Source organism: Nannobrachium achirus, assembly GCF_963921795.1.
Source record: "Nannobrachium achirus genome assembly, chromosome: 4".
Taxonomy (NCBI): domain Eukaryota; kingdom Metazoa; phylum Chordata; class Actinopteri; order Myctophiformes; family Myctophidae; genus Nannobrachium; species Nannobrachium achirus.
The window spans coordinates 61,966,251-61,985,652 of NC_137813.1; the positions used below are offsets into that span (position 1 = coordinate 61,966,251).

Here is a 19,402-nt window from a genome sequence, read left to right on the forward strand (position 1 = left end):
CCGCGTATGTGTTAAAGGTTTCATTTCCTTGCTTCCAACAGTGCTGGGGGGGGGAAGAGAGAGCTCACATGCCTACAGGGCATACAAGGTCAAGTAAATTTAGGAAAGGTAGCTCAGGTCTTGGCTTGTTCACACTTGTTTTATATGGTAGGCCTACCACATTGTGAATGTATAATTTAACTTAACAATGGAGTCCAAAATTAAACACCAATATAGCTGCAAGCAGTGATTACGGGGCAAAAAACTACTAGTAAGACGCCTCAGGGCGACATGCGACCTCGCCCTAAAGTGTGCCAATTCTTGGCCATCTGGCCAGTGATGTATATCAGACCAGTTACCCATATATGGAGACCCCTGCATGATAGTCAACAATGTAATGTCCAAACATGCTCATATATGGACATTATCAAATATGGGCATTCCCAGATATGTCCTTAATATTGATGACATTGGGACAGGGATCTCCATATATGGGCATAAATCGTATGTTAATTAGTAAAGCCAAGCAGGGCCTTGCCAAGTTAGGGCCTAGGTTTGATGCCTGGGGATCTCCATGTATGGGCATAAGGGGTAGGTACCCTAACAGGGCATCATCTGGGAATGCCCATACTGTATATGGACATTTTATTTATTTTATCCTTTATTAATATATATCCATGTACATATATGGACTTAATATTAACGTTTTTGGGAAGGTAGGTAGGGTGTAAATCAGAGTAAAGCAGGATCTCCATATATGGGCATATAAGGGATTTTTGTTTCTGGGAATGACCTATATGGACTCTTTATTTAATTTTATCCTTTATTAATAATACTAGAAGCTGGGCCGGCCCAGCGTCTAGTCGGCGACCTGGCCAACTTTGGAACGATATAAATAGGGAATGAATGCCCCGCCCTTTAATGCAAACCCCATTATACCTGTTGTCATAGGACCCGTTTTGACCATCTGTTTGCCTGTGTCCATTTATGCCCATATATGGAGATATCTGTATATGTCTGTCTGTCCGCGTCCATTTTATGTCCATATATGGAGATCACTGCAGATATAGTTCTGGGTCCATTTTATGCCCATATATGGAGATATCTGTCTATTTGCGCCCATTTTATGCCCATATATGGAGATCTCTTTATCTGTTTGTCTGTGTCCCTTTATGCTCATATATGGAGATCTTTGTGATTCTGCGTCCATTTTATGCCCATATATGCCATATATGGAGATATCTGTTTATCTGCGTCCATTTTATGCCCATATATGAGATCTCTGTCGCTTTTTGTTTGTTTCTTCTTTAAGCAGAATACGCAGCCTGCTTAAATCTGCATCATTCAAGTCATCCTCCCAGTCCCACGCTTTGTTGTTTGTCTTATGTTTGTCTTTGTCTCTTTTATTTTCTTTTTCTTTTTTGGAGCGGACCCCATGAATGCCCCAACCTTTAATGCAAACCCCAATATACCTGTTGTCATAGGACCCGTTTTGACCATCTGTTTGCCTTTGTCCCCTTATGCCCATATGGAGATCTCTGCACACACATTACCGGTTGCGGAAAACTCTGATGTCAGACATCAGCTCCGCATACGGGCATTCATTTTATGCCCATATCTGGAGAAAGCGCGTGCCGGTGGGAAGAACGGTTCTCGAGATACGCGGATACATACATACACATTCACAGAGATTTTGTGTTGACTCATGTGGCGTACGTGATGTCAGAGCCTTTTATTTTTTGTTGACTCATGTGGCGTACGTGATGTCAGAGCCTTTTATGATGTGATGTCACAATGAGTCAGCGATTGCGCCGATTTCCTCCGGAACAGCCTGATGTCAACAATCAGCTCCGCATAAGGAGATTCCGAACGTTTTGCGCCGGTTCGGGAAAACCGCGTGTCGGGTCGGGTCGAAGCCCGGCACTGCACTCTGCGCCGCGGCGTGGAACGCGCGTGCCGAATCTGAAGCCGGTGGGATGAACGGTTCTCGAGATACGCGGATTACATACAGACACGCAGACAGAGATTTGTCGCATTTATAGATAGATGTATCCCTCCCACCCTCCTCTACCCACTTTTCACCCTTGACCTTTGGACTCCTACTCTTTCCTTTGAGTTAGAGCAATGGACTTTAATTTGGTATCTGGTGATGACTATAAAAATGTTGTTCCGTTATGAACCAAGCAACACTACTTTCCTAAGGTTCCCAAACCTTTTAGCCTGAGACCCAAAGTAGAAATGTCATGTCTCCGAGGGAGCCAAACTAGTGAAAATAGCCGATCTACAATAGTGATGGGCAATCCCGTTCATTTCAGTGATCAGATCATTTCGTTCACGTTCATGGTAATGATCCGTTCAAAAGATTCGTTCAAATGATTCGTTCATAGTGCGATCGTCCCGTGAAAAACACAACCGCGGGAGCACAGCCTGCCCTCGCGTCCTGTCTGCTGGCCGGGGCTTTTAGGGGGAGGGGCGGGGGTGTGAACGAAAGTGTGAACGACCCATTTCAGGGATTTGAACGAATCGTTCACGAGTCATGCTAATGATTCGAATCTTATGAACGAATCACTCATGAACGACACATCACTAATCTACAATCAATCTCAAGTATTGATATCCAAAAAATGATGTCATACATTGAAAATAACTACTCAGAAAAAGCATTTCATGTTATCTTAAAAGATTTTAATGCATTCATTAAAGGGATATTTCACACATTTTATCATCTAATCAGGCTTTTGGGAACAGAGGATAGTTTTTGAGTTGCTTGATTGTGTTGCTGTGCTCTTGTGTTGCTGTGCTCTTGTGTTGCTGTGCTCTTGACGGCTTCTGGGTTTGTTTTAATCAGTGGCTGAACGCAAGTGCACAGCTGAGAGTGTTCTGCTACGCGCACCAGTGAAAGTGCATGTTAAAAAAGAATGAATGAAATAAATAAGGGCTCGTTCCGAGTACCAAACGGGTCAGGGGCCAGGCTGGGCCTGAATTCCATTGGCCAGGGCCGGGCCGGGCCCCAGATTTTAAGCCTGTGTAGGGCTCTAGTTAGGGACAGAAGAATAATTTTCATAAAACTGCAATATTCATTTGCTCATACAAACGTATTTTTTTAATTATAAAAAAGTAATAATAATCCGCTCAGATACAGCTATAGATATTGGTCCAAAGTTCATGTGTAAAAGGTTTTGTGCACATTGCGCTAAAATCCCAGCAGGACATTTCAACAGTTTTTCCTATAATTTAACATGGTGAGAGATCTAAAGGTCAAAGGTCAGAGTGTGAAAGTTGTTCGGCATGAGGAGACGCACATGTGTATTGAAGTTTCCTGGCTGTATGTCATAACATGAGTTATACCTGATCAAAGTTTGAATTTTCAATTGTAAATGGTGCATTTATATAGCGCTTTTATCCAAAGCGCTTTACAGAGATTGTGCATTACATTCACCCATTCACACACACATTTATACACCGGTGGCGGAGGAAACCATGCAAGGCACCAACCTGCTCACTGGGAGCAACTAGGGGTTCAGAGTCTTGCCCAAGGACCCTTTGACATTCACTCAGGGGGAGCCCGGATTCGAACTGGGAACCCTTCAGAAACCCTTCGTGCTCTAATAACAGTTTTAGTATAGCAGCAGAGGCCGTCAGATTTTGAGATACCCCTACCCGAGTTAGAACAAAACACAACCATGTTTTTTCTTATCTTTAGGGTGTCCCATTAATGAAATGGATTGTTGTGAACTTTTATTTTTGGGGGAAATTAGTTTTTTTGGCTATTCTTTAAACCTACCCCAATCTCTGAAAAAGGCAAATCCGAATATGGCAAAGCTGACAAAAAAGCCTTTAACATGAGAATTCTCACCCCTTTCTTCATCACATTTGATGAGGTATGAACCAGGTGACCACCCTACATCACCAAAGAGTCAGAATGTAATTAACCTAAAGAAATACTGAAATATAGCCCTTTAAACATACCTTTAGTTTAGGCGGAAATTGTACTTTGTAGTAAGGACAACTTTACTTTATCTCATTTACCAAATAAACCATGCACGTATGTAAAATAAGCTTAATGCATAGCCTAAGATGCTATTAAACAATAACCAGTGGTTGTGTGGAGAGATCTTGTAAAGCTTTATTGCAAATGAGACTTCTTTAGGCATGCCCCTTCCCTGAAACAGCCACATTAAATCACTGAATGTAACAGGTGAGTGAGGTGACATAGGTGACATATTGTAAGCCTGTAAGTTGTCCTCATATTTTGGTTAAGTCCAGGTTGATGTACATTATGAGTGACCTGATCTACATGCATCTACAAAGTGTATCTACATTAAAGGTCTGTGAAACATAGAGACAGATAGATACAAAGTATACATAGAATTATGAGTTTTATTGAAACATGAAAATGTGTGTTTCCTTCCTAAATCCCAGGTTGATGTTGCCTTGACATGACAAAATGATAATAATAATAAAGATTAGACAAATCTCAACATCACTTATAGTCCTTTCAGAAAACAAAAGGAGAATGAACTGGAAAACGAACAACATTTCTGTGTGTGTGTGTGTGTGTGTGTGTGTGTGTGTGTGTGTGTGGGGGGGGGGGGGGGGGGGGGGTTAGAATGTCAAATATCAGGCTCTTCAGACACATCTGGTGACACATTTTGACATTCTGCACAGCAGGTGCAGAACTCCGTGCAGGAAAGGCCAACAGAGAGGCACTGGCACTTTCCACTCTCTCTACAATTTTCATCTTTGCAGTACAAATGCGTTATGTCTCTCACTTCTTTAGGTGCAGATGGTTTCTTAAATAGGACTGGTTCAATGGCTCCATCTCTGACAATCCATCCCTTGTCGAAAGGACTCCACAACGTGGGTTTAGGGATGTGACTGTGGCACCATATTGCTGTCTGGTACATTGCTCTTTGTACATGTTGTTCAAATGCATCCTCTGTTGGTGGAAGATTTGCAGAGGCTGCATCTGTTGTTGATGCAATTACGAACCTCAGTTCATCCAAGTTGGTGCACAGTCGTCCATTTTCTTTTTTCTTTTTTCCATAAAGTCGAAGTGCATACTCTCTTGCTACCGGCAAGGACTTTTCCAAGCATGCAGAATCTCCAAAATGGGCCAGATCTTTGAGCTCACTGAGATTGGTCTTCAGTTTGTTGAAGGCTGTACTTTTTCCTATCCTGTACAAACTGCTGGTGGTGTCACAGCCAGTGAGTGCATGACAGGCTGGTAGACAGCTGGACAGGTCTTTTCCAATTTTCTCGGATATGGCATTGATGGGAACATATCTCTCCTTCATTCCATGGCCTGCATGCATGAAAACTGTAGATGAGCCAAACATTCCTTTGCTTGCATAATAAATAAGCAGTACTTCCACATCTGTATCATCACATCGCACGATGATGCGAGGATATGACTGTGCAAGATGTATGGCATGTAACACCATTCTTGTGTCTGCCTCCTCTTGATCACTGTACAAAGACGTCAAACTGCTCACTCCTGCTTTGCATATGCTCATCACCTCCTCACCTTTGTCAAATCCACCTGCCAAGATGATGGAGTCATCAGAGTGTAGTCTCTGTGGGCCTTCAGTGACGATGTAGTTGCTCACAAATGTGCACAGTGCAGTCTTGTTTCCACTACTCCTCAGGTACTTCCTGTAGTTTGGAACATTTGTGTTGCCAGTGATGACATGTGTAGGTCTTCCATCAGTTGCACCTCTCCTTTTCCTCTCAAGGTCTTTGATTGACAGTGGGTTGTCATACCTGTCAAATACCATGACCACACATTTCATTTCTTGTTCTCTATTCAAAAGGTACAAGATCTTCTTCATGACACATTCTGCTAGGTCACTGAATGTCTGAAATGCAGACTCATGGAGACTTTGAAGCATAGCCATGCCATCAATGATATGTGCAGATTTCTCTGTGCTGTCAGGCAGCTCCTGCACCACTTCTACCACAGACTCCAGTTTCTTAGCAAGTTCCGCTTTAGTGGTCTTTCTCATCCCTCCATCATCATAGAAGAGAGAGGGTGGGACAGCAGCCAGTTCATGAGACATAACATTCTCCAATGACACATCTCTTTGTTTAGAAACAGCCAGGAGTCTCCTGAAGAGCACATCTGAATCCATGTGAAGTTTTGTTGTTTTAGTGCTTGCAATGCTTGCTTTCATATCTGTGAATGTTGCCAATTTATGTCTTTTCTCTGAGTCCCAGAAACCTTTAGCTGTTTCACTCTTTAGGCGTTCCTCAATGAAAGCTTCATTCCGTGTTTCCCCATCTTCCAGAAAGCTTGAGAGAGCTGTTGCCACCTTTTGTGATGCTACTTGTCCACTTGCAATGTTGATGAGCTCATCAGGAACTGTATCCAAATCAAATGGGTTCTGCCTGTCTTTTACATACTCCATAATCTGTACAATATCCGTCTCATCCCTGTCCATGCGGGCTGGTCCATGCTCTTTGTGGGATTTTTGTGCATGTGCCACCCTATCGCACAATCCATCCATGGCATCAATGTATTCACTGGTAACATGCCTTGTGATGAGCCATCTAGTCAGAGCTCCCTTTCGTAAAGTGAAGCCGACAATGCCTCCTTGACTCTTTCCTTCTTTATTTATTGTTTGTTCGAGTGCTTGATCAGTAGCCACACAGTTGAACTTTCTTTCCTGTGTGTGTCGCACAACGAATCCTCCTTCTTTCAAGAATTTGTAGGAATCTGGGTGGCTTTTTTCAAGGGCTTTCATTTCAGCTATGTACACTGGCATGTACTTGGAGTAGTTGGTCCTACCAGCAGCACGGAACCATGGTATTACTTCAGACATGCAGTTGAGATGAAGTTCAAAGTTAGCTTCACGCTCTGAACGTAGCATTCTAATTAAGAGATCAGCTCCTTCGATGAATTTTAGCCAGTACTTGAAAGTTGCTGATTGTTGAACTCCACTCTCTGAAAACTGCTTTATTTTTCTCCTCAGATCAGGAAGGTCGGTCTCCAATTCTTGTAAGAACCGCATGGCAGAGGCCTGATCATTGCCATGAAAGGCCTGCTGTACATCTCTCAGAAGGTTTTCTTGTGCATCAGTCATTAGACGTTGGCCTTGCTTGTCAAGCCAGGAAACCATTGCTATCCAAAATAGCCTAAACAGAGCCTCAGATACAAGTTTAATACACCTAACACCTCTTGCAAGTTGTTTGCCCTGAAGCATTTGTCGAGATGTTGCCTCAGCATACACACCAGACTCTGTTATGATGTCAAAGAGACCTCCGTCAGCAAAAACCTTTCCAATGCTTGCCAGAAATGCCATGGTGATGTGCATGCCTCCCATTCTCATTGTAACCTTCCCATCTAAAGACTCAGGCTTACTCCATACAATCTGTTGTGCTTTGCTATAGATAGCAAGATCAGCAGTTACAAGAATGTGACTCTGTCCCAATTCTTCAGCAAGCTTTGTGAGCTTCAAGAGGGATGTGTAGATGGTGGATAGGTCTGATGGTGAAGCTCTTATGAAGGGCATATATTGCACTGTGGTTAATGGGATGTCTGACATGGATATGTAGGCATTGAAAGCAGACCATCCTGGGATTCTCTGTTCTCTTTCTTTCATGATACGGCTCACCTTCCAAATTAAGTCTTGGTCCTCTGCTGCTTGAGCTTTTGTGTGGTCTGATTTGAGGACTTGTGGTAGAACTGATGGAGGTTCTGGTCGCCTTGGTGGCTTGATGTACCTGAAATTAAAAGGAAGGTATCCTTACTCATATGAAATGAAATAACAAAGATAATGAAAAATAATAATTACATTCATCAAAATGTATTTTCCTTTAATATAATATTATTGTGTGTATGTGTCTGTAAATAGATAATATTTTAACATATTTACCGATGAACTTCTTCAATGTCCAAATCACAGTTGTTTAGAGCTGTGAGAGATCTTTCTGGAATTCTCTGGATGGGGTTGTGTACTATAGTAACATCACCTCTTCTGTACACAACAATTGCCATGGCATGTGTTGTATTCTTCCCATCCAGTGTCTCTTCATTCTGGTCAAAGTTGTCAATGGCAGCATCAATTATCCCATGTTCTGTGGTTCTCGTCAGTCCATTTGGGATGTAAACACCTTTGCTTCTCTGTAATTGATCTGCTGCTACAGATGTGAGAAATTGGCGCACTTCAGTGTAAGAGACACAATGGCCCATTGTGTGCAGCCTGTCGATGAGGGCCTTGCTGCCAAACTCATGATGGATCATGATGCCCAGTCCTAGTGTGATAGGTGTACGGCTGCTGCAGCACTGTGCAATTAGATTATGGCAAAAGGTTATAACACTTATGTTATCCTTTGAAGCTAGGTCATCATTACAGGTCTGCGCTTTTTTAAATGCATGTGAACTCACACACCAGTTCACAAAATCATATAAATTGTCTGGTACATATTTACTGCACTGGAGAAGGGACAACTTATCACTGCTTATGTAGAATTGAGGCTCATGCTCAACCTCTTCCATAGCTTTCCTTAATATACCTGCAGCCTGGTGTAGTATTTGTGTATCAGTTAGAGACTCTCTTCTCTGTGGGGGCATTGACTCCCTTTCTTCTGTTATTTTCTCTCTGAGGAGAGCAGCTTCTTTCATTGCTTGACCCACAGTAATGTCACCTGAACAGACCAGATCAGATTTTCCTGGACGTTCAATGAAAATCAGCTTATCTCCATAATGTTGGATCAACTTTGTTTTGAGTTTCCAAGCTGGATACCTCACAGATTCTTCAGCTGTACTTAATTTTCCTCCATAGCTCTGTGTTAGAGTGCTTAGTGTTGTGACGGTCATATTCTTTGACAACACTGTCCTACTTATTTCTTCAGTAAGCTCTATGAAAGCTTTTTCATATTCATTGAGCTTCTTTTCGGACATATGTTTGTTTCTGGCTGCTCTGATATTATTTTCAGAAATATAGTGTCCCAGGCAGCTTCTGTGATATTTTGCATCAAAAGCAAATAAATCTTCATGAGCCATCATGCGAAGATGAATTTTCTCATCACATCTCTCAGAGGCTGCATTGAGCACCTTTGTCCTTGTGCTTTCACCTGTACCAGTACTTACAGGAGTCAGGCCTTCTTTCTTTTTGGCTTTCTGGCTGCAGATGAAGCACTGGCTGCGGATGTCAAATCCTGCTTCTCTTGTCAGTCTTTTGGTTTTACATTGATCCCTGGCTGCAGTGGCTGGTTCTTGCACACTGGATGTAGGCATATAGTTACTTGAACTAGAATAATTTGCCCTACATGACCTGTGATATGAAAGTTTTAACTTAAAGGACAGTATGTCATCTGAGTGGGGGGATAGTCTCTTATGGACATCATCACCCCGTTCCTGAGCAACATTCAGTATTGTTTTGAGTCCTTCCAATGTTGGGTTCTTCACATGTGGATTCTTTTTATCTCCTCCTTTTAGAGGTTTTTCACACAATAAGCACAACCTTTCATCCAGTGTCTGTGCATGTGGCGTGTCTGCTGTCTCTGTTGGCTCCATTTTTACTGTGGTAAACTCTGGTAAATATGGAACAGTTCATTTGTGTTACATATATATATATATTTTAACGTGACATTTTGATAATAGTTATGGTAACATGAAATATGCCTCAAATTTAAGCTCTTCAAAAAGATATGTTACTCTTATGCTTATGTAATGCTGACTTCAATCATTGCCTCAGAAAGCTGATCGGTGATATAAAATATGTAATACAACAAACATTTCTATAATCTAAATATGTATCAATTTAATGAATTCCATAGTATTACATTTGTGTAGACATTTGTGTTACCTGTTATCGGTCATTTGGTCGGTGGTTTCTTTATTTTATGGCAGAGTGCACATTTCTCCCCCTGGAAAGCCATGTGTGAGGATTTGGATAAAATTGTGTAACCACAGTTCCTCCCCTGCTCTCATTGGTTGGACTTAATTGACTTCAATTTACTGCTTAAAGAAACTACCTATCACAGGAATCCATGTGTGTAATGCTGCTCTGTATTTAGAGGCCTGCAATTCTAAATGGCATGGCTTTATCTTGCCCCTGCCACACAAATAAATAGTGTGAGTGTGATTGAAAAGGTGTTGTACTTTTCTCACAGACATGATTGCCTCAATATTTCCCAAAACCTTTTTTATTTGGTATATCAAAAAGTCAAGTGTTATGCCAACATAAAAATAATGTTTCATGATTCCAGAGAAGGGGTAGAAGTTCAATATTACAAAATCTCTCCACACAACCACTGTTTATTGTTTAATAGCATCTTAGGCTATTTAGAAACAGCTTATTTGACATAAATGTATTTAGTTTTTCTTCTAAATGAGAGAAAGTAGAGTCCTCACTACAAAAGTACAATTTCCGCCTAAACTAAATGTATGTTTAAAGGACTATATTTCAGCATTTCCTTAGGTAAATTACATTTCTGACTCTTTGGTGATGTATGGTAGACACCTGGTTCATACCTCAGCAAATTTGATGAGGAAAGGGTTGAGCATTCTGATGTTATAGGCTTTTTTGTCATCTTAGCCCTATTCGGATTTGCCTTTTTCAGATATTGGGGTAGGTCTAAAGAATAGCCAAAAACTAATTTCCTCCAAACAATACATTTCACAACAATCCATTTCATTAATGGGACAACCTAAAGATAAGAAAAAACATGGTTGTGTTTTGTTCTAACTTGGGTAGGGGTATCGCAAAAACTAAGGCCTTTTATGAGCACTTGCTGTAGGTCTATTTCTCTACCCCTGAGCTATGCCGCTCAATTGTTTGCTATAGCACCACCCTTGGTTGTGAGTTTAGTGTTTTTTGGTTGAATTTGATTGGCTTATCGCGCATTCCCACAAAGACATCAAAAAAATATTAACTTGTTTTTTAAGATGATTTCTTAAGGTGACAGTACCCCTTTAGGTGACATAGCCCCTTTAAGTACTGTACTTAAGTACAATTCTGAGGTGTTTGTACTTTAATTGAGTATTTCCAATTTCCAATAATTTTATTTCTACTCCACAGCTCCACTACATTTATTTGCCAACTTTAGTAGCTAGTTACTTTGCAGATATAAATGATTATATTATAAAACATCCACTGTGTCCACTTTAACCCTATTTTATACATAGGCTATTTTTTCAAACATTTTGTACTTTTACTTTTGGTCCTTTAAAGTTGTACTATGTAACTTTTTTTATAAAACAAATCTTAAATTTCTCCTAACTCCTAACTTTCTCCTAACTATAGCAAACCGCGACCGCGGTTTGCTATAGGGCTAATGACCACTAGTTGGGCATCTTACACAGTATAGCTTTAAGTACAGTTTGATGCAAATACTTTTGTACTTTTACTCGAATAAATTCTGAATACCGGACTTTGACTTGTAAGGGTGCACACACATCAAAATACCTATGAGAGTGGAATCCGCATTCCGCCAATGCATTTCTATGAGAATTGAACTTTTTTTTTTAGATATCCTCTACTCACTGGCATGAAACTTTTACTTAAGTGAGTACTTTTTCCACAACTGCTGATAATGCAGTATTTGTGGGTAACATGGCATTGGTTAGACCTCCCTTTGGTTAGACCAACTAAACCTAACCTCAACCAGTCCATTATAAATCCTAACCCTAACCTCAGTAAAACCAATGGTCTAACCAATGGAGGTCTAACCAATGCATTTGTGGGACGTGGGCATGTTTAGGATGCTTCCTCTTTCACTTCTCTCCATGTGGTTGCCACTAGGGACGTGCAAAGAATGTTAGAGAGGCAGGGGCTGAAATTTCTAAAAGGGCCTTTTGGTGAAAATATGGAAAATAGCAAACCTCCAAGATCACAACATGTCGCAGCGCGACACATTAGTAGCTTGGAGGTCTGCTATTTTCAGTGCGTGATACCACACTGAACTAAGCATAATCAAGTCAATCAAGTCAATACTGGAGATGTGGTGTATGGCATGGATTCTTTCAACACAAGATTGCATTCAAGTTCATGAGAGTTTGGACGAGGTAATTCTCTTAAATGCTGCCTTCAGGTATGGCATGGAAAGAGGGCATTTGCATTTCTTTCACTATAGTAAAAACTGCATTCATGGTCTGGAGAGGGCACTTTTTAAAGACGGATGAAAGGGTAGGGGCTCAAGCCCCCTTGTCTATGATGTCTATGTGTGCACATGCCTGTGCCACAACATGTTATTTATGAGGCATCGGGTGACCTGTGAACAAATGAACTTTCATGTCAGATGAACACACTCAAAAGCTTCATTCCTCTCACAGTAACACACTGGAAGGATGACTGTCACTGAGTTTTAGGAGTTCAGGTAGGCTTCAATATTTACATAATATACCTCATGAGTGTGTAAAGATTACAACAATTGCACGGATGAACAATGTATTTTTTCAGCACTAAAGTATACTCTATACTTTTGTAGATTAAATTGGCGTAATATAATGCCATCATTTTATGCCATTGTAGGACCATGATTTGTGTACAGTCAAATCTTGTTAATTTTACTCTGAGTATACACATGGAGCAAATGGAAGTGAATTGACCCACCATTTGGTAAAAGTAACTTATGGAGGAGGAAATCTGACTAAAAGACAGACTGACCCGCACACTGCCGCTTGTCTGTTTCAGAGAATTTATTAATTTAGCAATGTTTCGGTCACCAGACCTTTCTCAAGCTTGAGAAAGGTCTGGTGACCGAAACGTTGCTACATTAATAAATTCTCTGAAACGGACAAGCGGCAGTGTGCAGGTCAGTCTGTCTTTTAGTCAGATTTCCTCCTCCTAATGTTCTATTACCCACGCAACTGCTAAGAGAGGAACTGGGTGTGCGTAAGCCTTCCCTTCAAGTAAAAGTAACTTATGAAAGAAAGAAAATATCCATATCATATTTAAGTTTCAAACAAAAAAATAAATAAATCCACTGGGGAACTAGTGACACATTTGAAACTGAAAATGTGTAAACACTGCATTGTTAACAATTAATCCATTAAGCCACCCCCCCCCCCCCCCCCTGCGGGATCTTGGATATTTTAGCATTTTTCAGACAAACAAACAAGTGTACAATACTATACCACGATATACCATTAGGTATATAACATGGTGCAAACTATTACAAGATTATAGGCTTATTTTAAGCCAAGAATCAAGCCATCCAGACTTCTGGTAAATCATTGATTCTGTGAAAAATTAATTTATATATAATATAATATAATATAATATAATATAATATAATATAATATAATATAATGGGCTTGGCATTATAGAAAATATTTAGGTGAGAATTAAAAATCTTCTATTCCAGTAAGCTCAAACTTGTATTACTCAATGTCAGTTGATTCTTTTTGCTGGGGAAAACCTAAAAGTTACCTTCAAAATGAGACCATGCCATTCCAAAATTGTTCAATATGCTGTGTATATGCTAGGCGTTTTTTTTTTTTTTTTTTTTTTTTTATACAGGATTTTTCACAGGTTGAAAAATGCCAATGTTTGCAGAGATTTGGAGGTACAGCCTCAAACCTTTATGCAAGACCCTGAAATGTGTATTTTCTATATATTGTTTTCTCAACACAAACATAGTTTCAACCTTTTGAAGCTGTTTTAAGTTTATAATTACTAGCCCTTACCCGTTCAAAGATATGAGCTCCAAAATGATGTGCAGTGTGTGGGTTATGGGATGTGCACTGTGCACACAGTATATGAGGGATGGAAAGTAACTTTAACTGGTGCTTGCATGATGTACTGTAGGAGCATCAATGTAAGAAACCCGTTTCGTTTAATGGCTACAGAGATGAGATACTGTCCCCCCCCCCCCCACCCCCCCTCAAGCTAGATGCAGAATAGATAGTAGCTACACCATAAAAATGCTAATATACAGCATATGATTTGTGAAAGTGACAAACGGGCTTCACAGTTATGTCAGGTGTGTTCATATGCTGATGGTGATGCGATTTCAGATCAATTGCTCCAGCCACCGAGGAGAAACGCTGTGACAGACAGACACTCACTCACTCACTCACTCACTCACTCACTCACTCAGACATTCGCAAAATTATAGTATAGATAGTATATGAATCCCTACCGAAACTATAGTCCCTGTAGTCTACCGAAACGTAACAGTATAGGAACATTTATTCACTGACAAATATCTAAGCCAGGGCTCTCCTATGTTTTTCAGGCCAAGATCCCCTTAGATGAGAGAGAGATGAAGCAGGGACCCCCACTGCATATTATATAACATTATGTTAAACCTTTTTTCAAGGTTTCATAGATACCTTCGTAGACTTGTTTGACAGCGCTCTCATCAGTGTTGGATTTTTGTTAATGTGTATTTTCAGACATTGTACTTAAACCGTCAATACTAAGTAAAATTGACCTTTGGCTCTGTACTTAGTCTGCTTTTTTCCCTTCTACACAAAACCTCTTTGCCAAACGATGATCTACAAGCTCACAACACCTCACAGATCTGCTATAGGTTCAAGTGGTTAATAATAATAAGGGTAATAAAAATAATAAGGGTAATAATAATAATAATAATATTAATAAGGGTAATAATGTGTATTGTCCCAGAGAGGATATTATTACTTCACAAGTCTGTTAAAAAAGGGTAAAAATATGTTGGTGGTGGCAAACAAAAATCAGGGCAAAAACTGTTCATCTGTGTCATTCCCAAAGGACGTTCAGCTTTTTGGAAATAAAAATTATAATAAAAATAAAGACATAATTTCAAAAACATTATTTACACTATGGTATATGCCTTCCCCCCGAGAAAGAGTGTGACAATGGATGACGTATTGCTTGTATTGGTATTTTAATTTAAAGGGAACTTAAGACATGGATATCTGTGAATACATGTTTTTTTCTATTTTATTCTCTTTAGATCATCAAAGCTGAGCAGTGTTGTCACCAATCAGTGTCCACAGCAGTATTACTCCACCAAAAGTACCTGACAATTCACCCTGAAGACAGCAATGATGCCCCAGACAGGAAGTTGGCTTTGTTTCCTTTTCTTATTTCTGCTGTGCATGCTTCATCTTAGTCCCATACTGGCTTACTTCTTGAAAGACTGCAATATTTTTGACTCTGATGACATTGATGGTGTTTTGGTGGATTGTTGGGACCGTCATCTTGTTACCATACCAGATGACATCCCCAGAGACGTTGTATTCTTAGATTTACAAGGTAATGACATTCAAAAGATAAACAGGACCGATTTTTACAATCTGACAAATCTCAGACTTTTGGGTCTGGGTTTTAATTTAATAACTCATGTAGATGATGGGTCTTTTCTCAGTTTGGCAAAACTTGAATTGCTCGATATGATCAATAATGGACTAACAACACTGACAGAAAATATGTTTCAGGGACTGTTACATCTCAGATACCTGAATGTGAGTCAAAATGGGATATCTCATGTAGATGCTGGGGCGTTTGTCCATATGACGGAACTTACAGTGCTCGATATGAAACTTAATGAATTTTCAACCCTGACAGACAATATGTTTCAGGGATTGTCCAACCTCTTGGAACTGTACTTGAATCGAAATTATATCAAATTCATACACCCTTCTGCCTTCCAGTCACTCCACAGTTTACAGATAATAGATCTGCAGTCCAACCAGATCTTGCCCATCTTACAATTGCCACGCTTACAGGTGCTGTCCATCTCAATTGATGAGTTGGTGTCTTTTCAGTCAAAAGATCTGCCATTAAACATGTCCTCTGAGCTCAGGGAATTGAAAGTTAATTCAAGATCGATAAGAAAATTTAGCATCACAACAGCTATATTCCCACATCTTGAGACAATCGACCTGACAGACTGTTGTAATGCTTCTGGGTGGGAGTGGGACATACCAAACAAATATTTTCTCAGGAATATAACTACGGTGATTTTTGATAATAGATTTAATAATACATTGTCTTTTAACAACATGAGGAAGTGTCTACAGAGCCTTGATTCACTGGAGACCCTAAAGATGCATAGCATGGAGATGTGGATTAACAGAGGCCTCTTAAATATTGTATGCAAAATACCCACACTCAGGACACTTGACCTAATGTATAACACCATTGACAGTGCAAAACTGTCATCTTGTACTCAGCTAACCAGCCTGAGTCTATTATTTAGTCAACTCACTGAAGTGTCTAAGGATTCAATAAAACAAATGAAGCAACTGAGACGTCTGGACCTCCAAGTTAACAGCCTTTCTAAAGTGCCGGACGATGTTAAACATCTGTTCATGCTTCAAAAACTTTATCTGCGTGACAATCAGATTTATCATTTAAGCTGCTCAGACTTCTTAAATTTAACAAGACTCACACATCTTTATCTAGATTCCAACTACATCTCTCAACTCAAAGGGTGTTTTTTTCAACATCTCAATGAGTTAATTTTCTTAGATATTGGTGACAATCCAATCAGTACATTTCTTGATACGTTCAAGATCGGTCTACATAAACTAGAAACATTGAACGTGGAGTGTAAAATTACATTGATAAGAAATGGGGATTTTAAAAGTCTGAAATTACTCAAGGACTTAAAAATGTCTTCCAAAAAACCTGTGAGAATGGACAGCAACGCGTTTGAAGGACTGGACAACCTTGAAACTCTTAGTCTAGAATTTGATATGATTGACATAACAAACACATCTACTCATGAGCTTACATTACTTAAGAGCCTGAAGGAACTTACAATACATACCAAATCCGATATTACTCCTTACAAGTCATACATCTCCTGTATGAACACACCAAAACTAGAGATTCTTGATCTCTCAGACAATGAACTGAAATCCCTGGATTTCCTGGCACAGGCCAACCTGACTCAAGTCTCTTCGCTGCACCTGAGAAGGAACGAGTTGACGGTGATCAATGTCTCTGTGTTCAGTTTTCTCCCTGCTCTCCGGTATATTGACATGACTGGCAACCCTTTTGCATGTGCTTGCTCTAATTCTGACTTTCTGCAGTGGATGCTGAACAACCAAACACAGGTAGTTGATGCTCCCAGGTACACTTGTGGTTACCCTCTTGATAAAAAGGGAACCAGGCTTCTGGACTTTGACATCCATTCCTGTGAACAGATGGATGCCAGCTTTATCTGCTACATTTCCTCCACTTGTGTGATTGTGCTAACTCTGCTCACATCCTTCACCTACCACGCCCTGAGGTTGCATCTTGTCTTTTCCTACTACCTCTTCCTGGCCTTCCTTTATGATGCCAAGAAAAGAAACAGGGGTTCTCCTCAGCGCTACGATGCCTTCATCTCCTACAACGTTCACGATGAGCTCTGGGTTTACAGAGAAATGCTTCCAGTGCTGGAGGGAGCCCAGGGCTGGAGACTTTGTCTACACCACAGAGACTTCCAACCAGGTACACTTTGAATTTAGCTAAATATGTCTGTCTGTTTCTTACTGTCACCAATACTTACTGGTAGGGACCTCTCTCTGTCTGAAAGAAATAGTGTTTCTGGTATTTCATTATATCCGTCGGTCCATATGCCCTTTTTAAGTGAAGATGGACAGGAAATGGGGGGGTTGGAGCATCACAGGACTCGAACCGCAATACACTGTCCGACTACTTTAGAGCCTATTGGTGCCTGGACCGCTGTGCCAGCAGTCTGGGCCTAATTTGTTTAATCTTTGAACTATTTATTTCTAGGTAAACCCATCATAGAGAACATTACAGAGGCCATCTATGGCAGCAGGAAGACCATCTGTGTGATCAGCCGTCGTTACCTGGAGAGTGAATGGTGCTCTAGAGAGATCCAGATGGCCAGGTGGGGAAAATATTTCTCTGACATTTCACTGCTAGATCTTACAGTAAGTGGTACTTTAGGGTGAATTCACACGAGAGATTCTGATCCGGTGGTCCATTCCCCAGTACACTTGGAAGAGGTTGTCTTCGTTATCTTAATACCGGGTACAAAAGGATTTTGTTTTTCTTTTTACTGTGAATAAGGTTTACTTAATTCAAAGTTTCACATCACTTGGTAGGTATACAGTAAGTAGCTTAATAAGTTGCTCTCCTCACCTGTGTGCAGCTACCGTCTGTTTGATGAACAGAAGGACGTATTGATCCTGGTGTTTCTGGAGGACATTCCAGCCCACCAGTTGTCTGCCTACTATCGCATGAGGGGTCTGGTGAAGAGACACACCTACCTGAGCTGGTCCCAGGCTGGACAGCACCCTGGACTGTTCTGGCAGAACCTACGCAGAGCTCTGGACACACCAGACACTGATCTGTGTTTGAATGAATATTCAATGTAATCTACAGTACTGTACATATATATTGTTACAAATAGGCGTAACAGACCATTTTGTGACACTTAACCCAAAATATACCACTGATAAATGATAGTTCTTGAAAAAGAAGTCTGTGATCATTCCATTCAGTCCCAGAAAAATGTATTATTGAAAATTCAGTATCAACTTGTAATGCACTTAAGACCTCTGTAGGTGTTTTGTTTATTTACCCGGTTTTCTTCTTTTATTCTAATTGTAAATGTTTCTTTTTTTTTTTTTTTACTTTCTAGTTAAGCCTTTATTTGATGTCAAAGGTTTGTAACAATTAACACCATTGTTTTGGAAAACTGATTAAAAAATAGATACAGATATACAATACACAATATATATATATATATATATATATATATATATATATATATATATATATATATATTAAGTCACAGTACAAGTGTGAAGTGACAAGGTTTGCAACCGTACAGTATGGCAATTATGACATGCTGTTTTTATCATAACAGTCTTTGTCCTGGTCCTTAAAACCTGTATTAAAATGTTAAAACTGAAAACTCCACTCCAGTGAACCATGGCAGGATTCTTTTTCTGGCAGGATTTGTTCTGTTGCATTTTGACTAGCAAAGATAATAGAATAGTAGGTGTTGTAGTTCAGGAACTTTCCTGTTAATCATCGCCTCTTTTGTAATGCAACAACCACAATTGTAAATGTTACAGCAAAGGTGATAAAACCACACCCTCCCCTGGACGATGGACCTAATTATTCAAAAAATAACAGATTGCAGAAAAAATGAATGTGAAAGTATTTTTTGTTTTGTTTTTCCTTGTTTTTTGTAATTGAGGTCAGGAATCATAAAAAAAGGAAAATCGATGTCATATGACCTTTAAAGTCTTTATGGTTGTTTATTTTATCCATTTCAAGTGCAAAAAAAAAACTATTTTGTGCACACGAGTTACTAGATTGTTAATGTATGGGCCTACTGTATTTGTTAAATTGTGCGAACAATTTCCACAATTCATCCGCACAATTTAATTAATTGCGCACAGAATTTGCACAATTTGTGTGCGGTTTAACCAAAATGTGGGAACTAATTAAATCTTGAGCAAAGTATCTAGTTACAATATTCTAGTAAAATCATGCAAACATGATCTAGAAAATTGTGG

At 39.9% G+C, this 19,402-nt stretch overlaps 1 protein-coding gene across 1 annotated transcript; it reads left to right on the forward strand.

Moving 5' to 3' along the window:
• Positions 1–15,916: 15,916 nt before the first annotated feature.
• On the forward strand, positions 15,917–18,250 carry LOC308283059 (toll-like receptor 13; the record flags this gene model as incomplete). Its single annotated transcript, XM_080723446.1, has 4 exons — positions 15,917–16,061; positions 16,386–17,354; positions 17,643–17,760; positions 18,025–18,250. 4 exons carry the CDS (start codon positions 15,917–15,919, stop codon positions 18,248–18,250), a joined length of 1,458 nt encoding a protein of 485 aa, XP_080579572.1.
• Between the last annotated feature and the right edge of the window lie 1,152 nt (positions 18,251–19,402).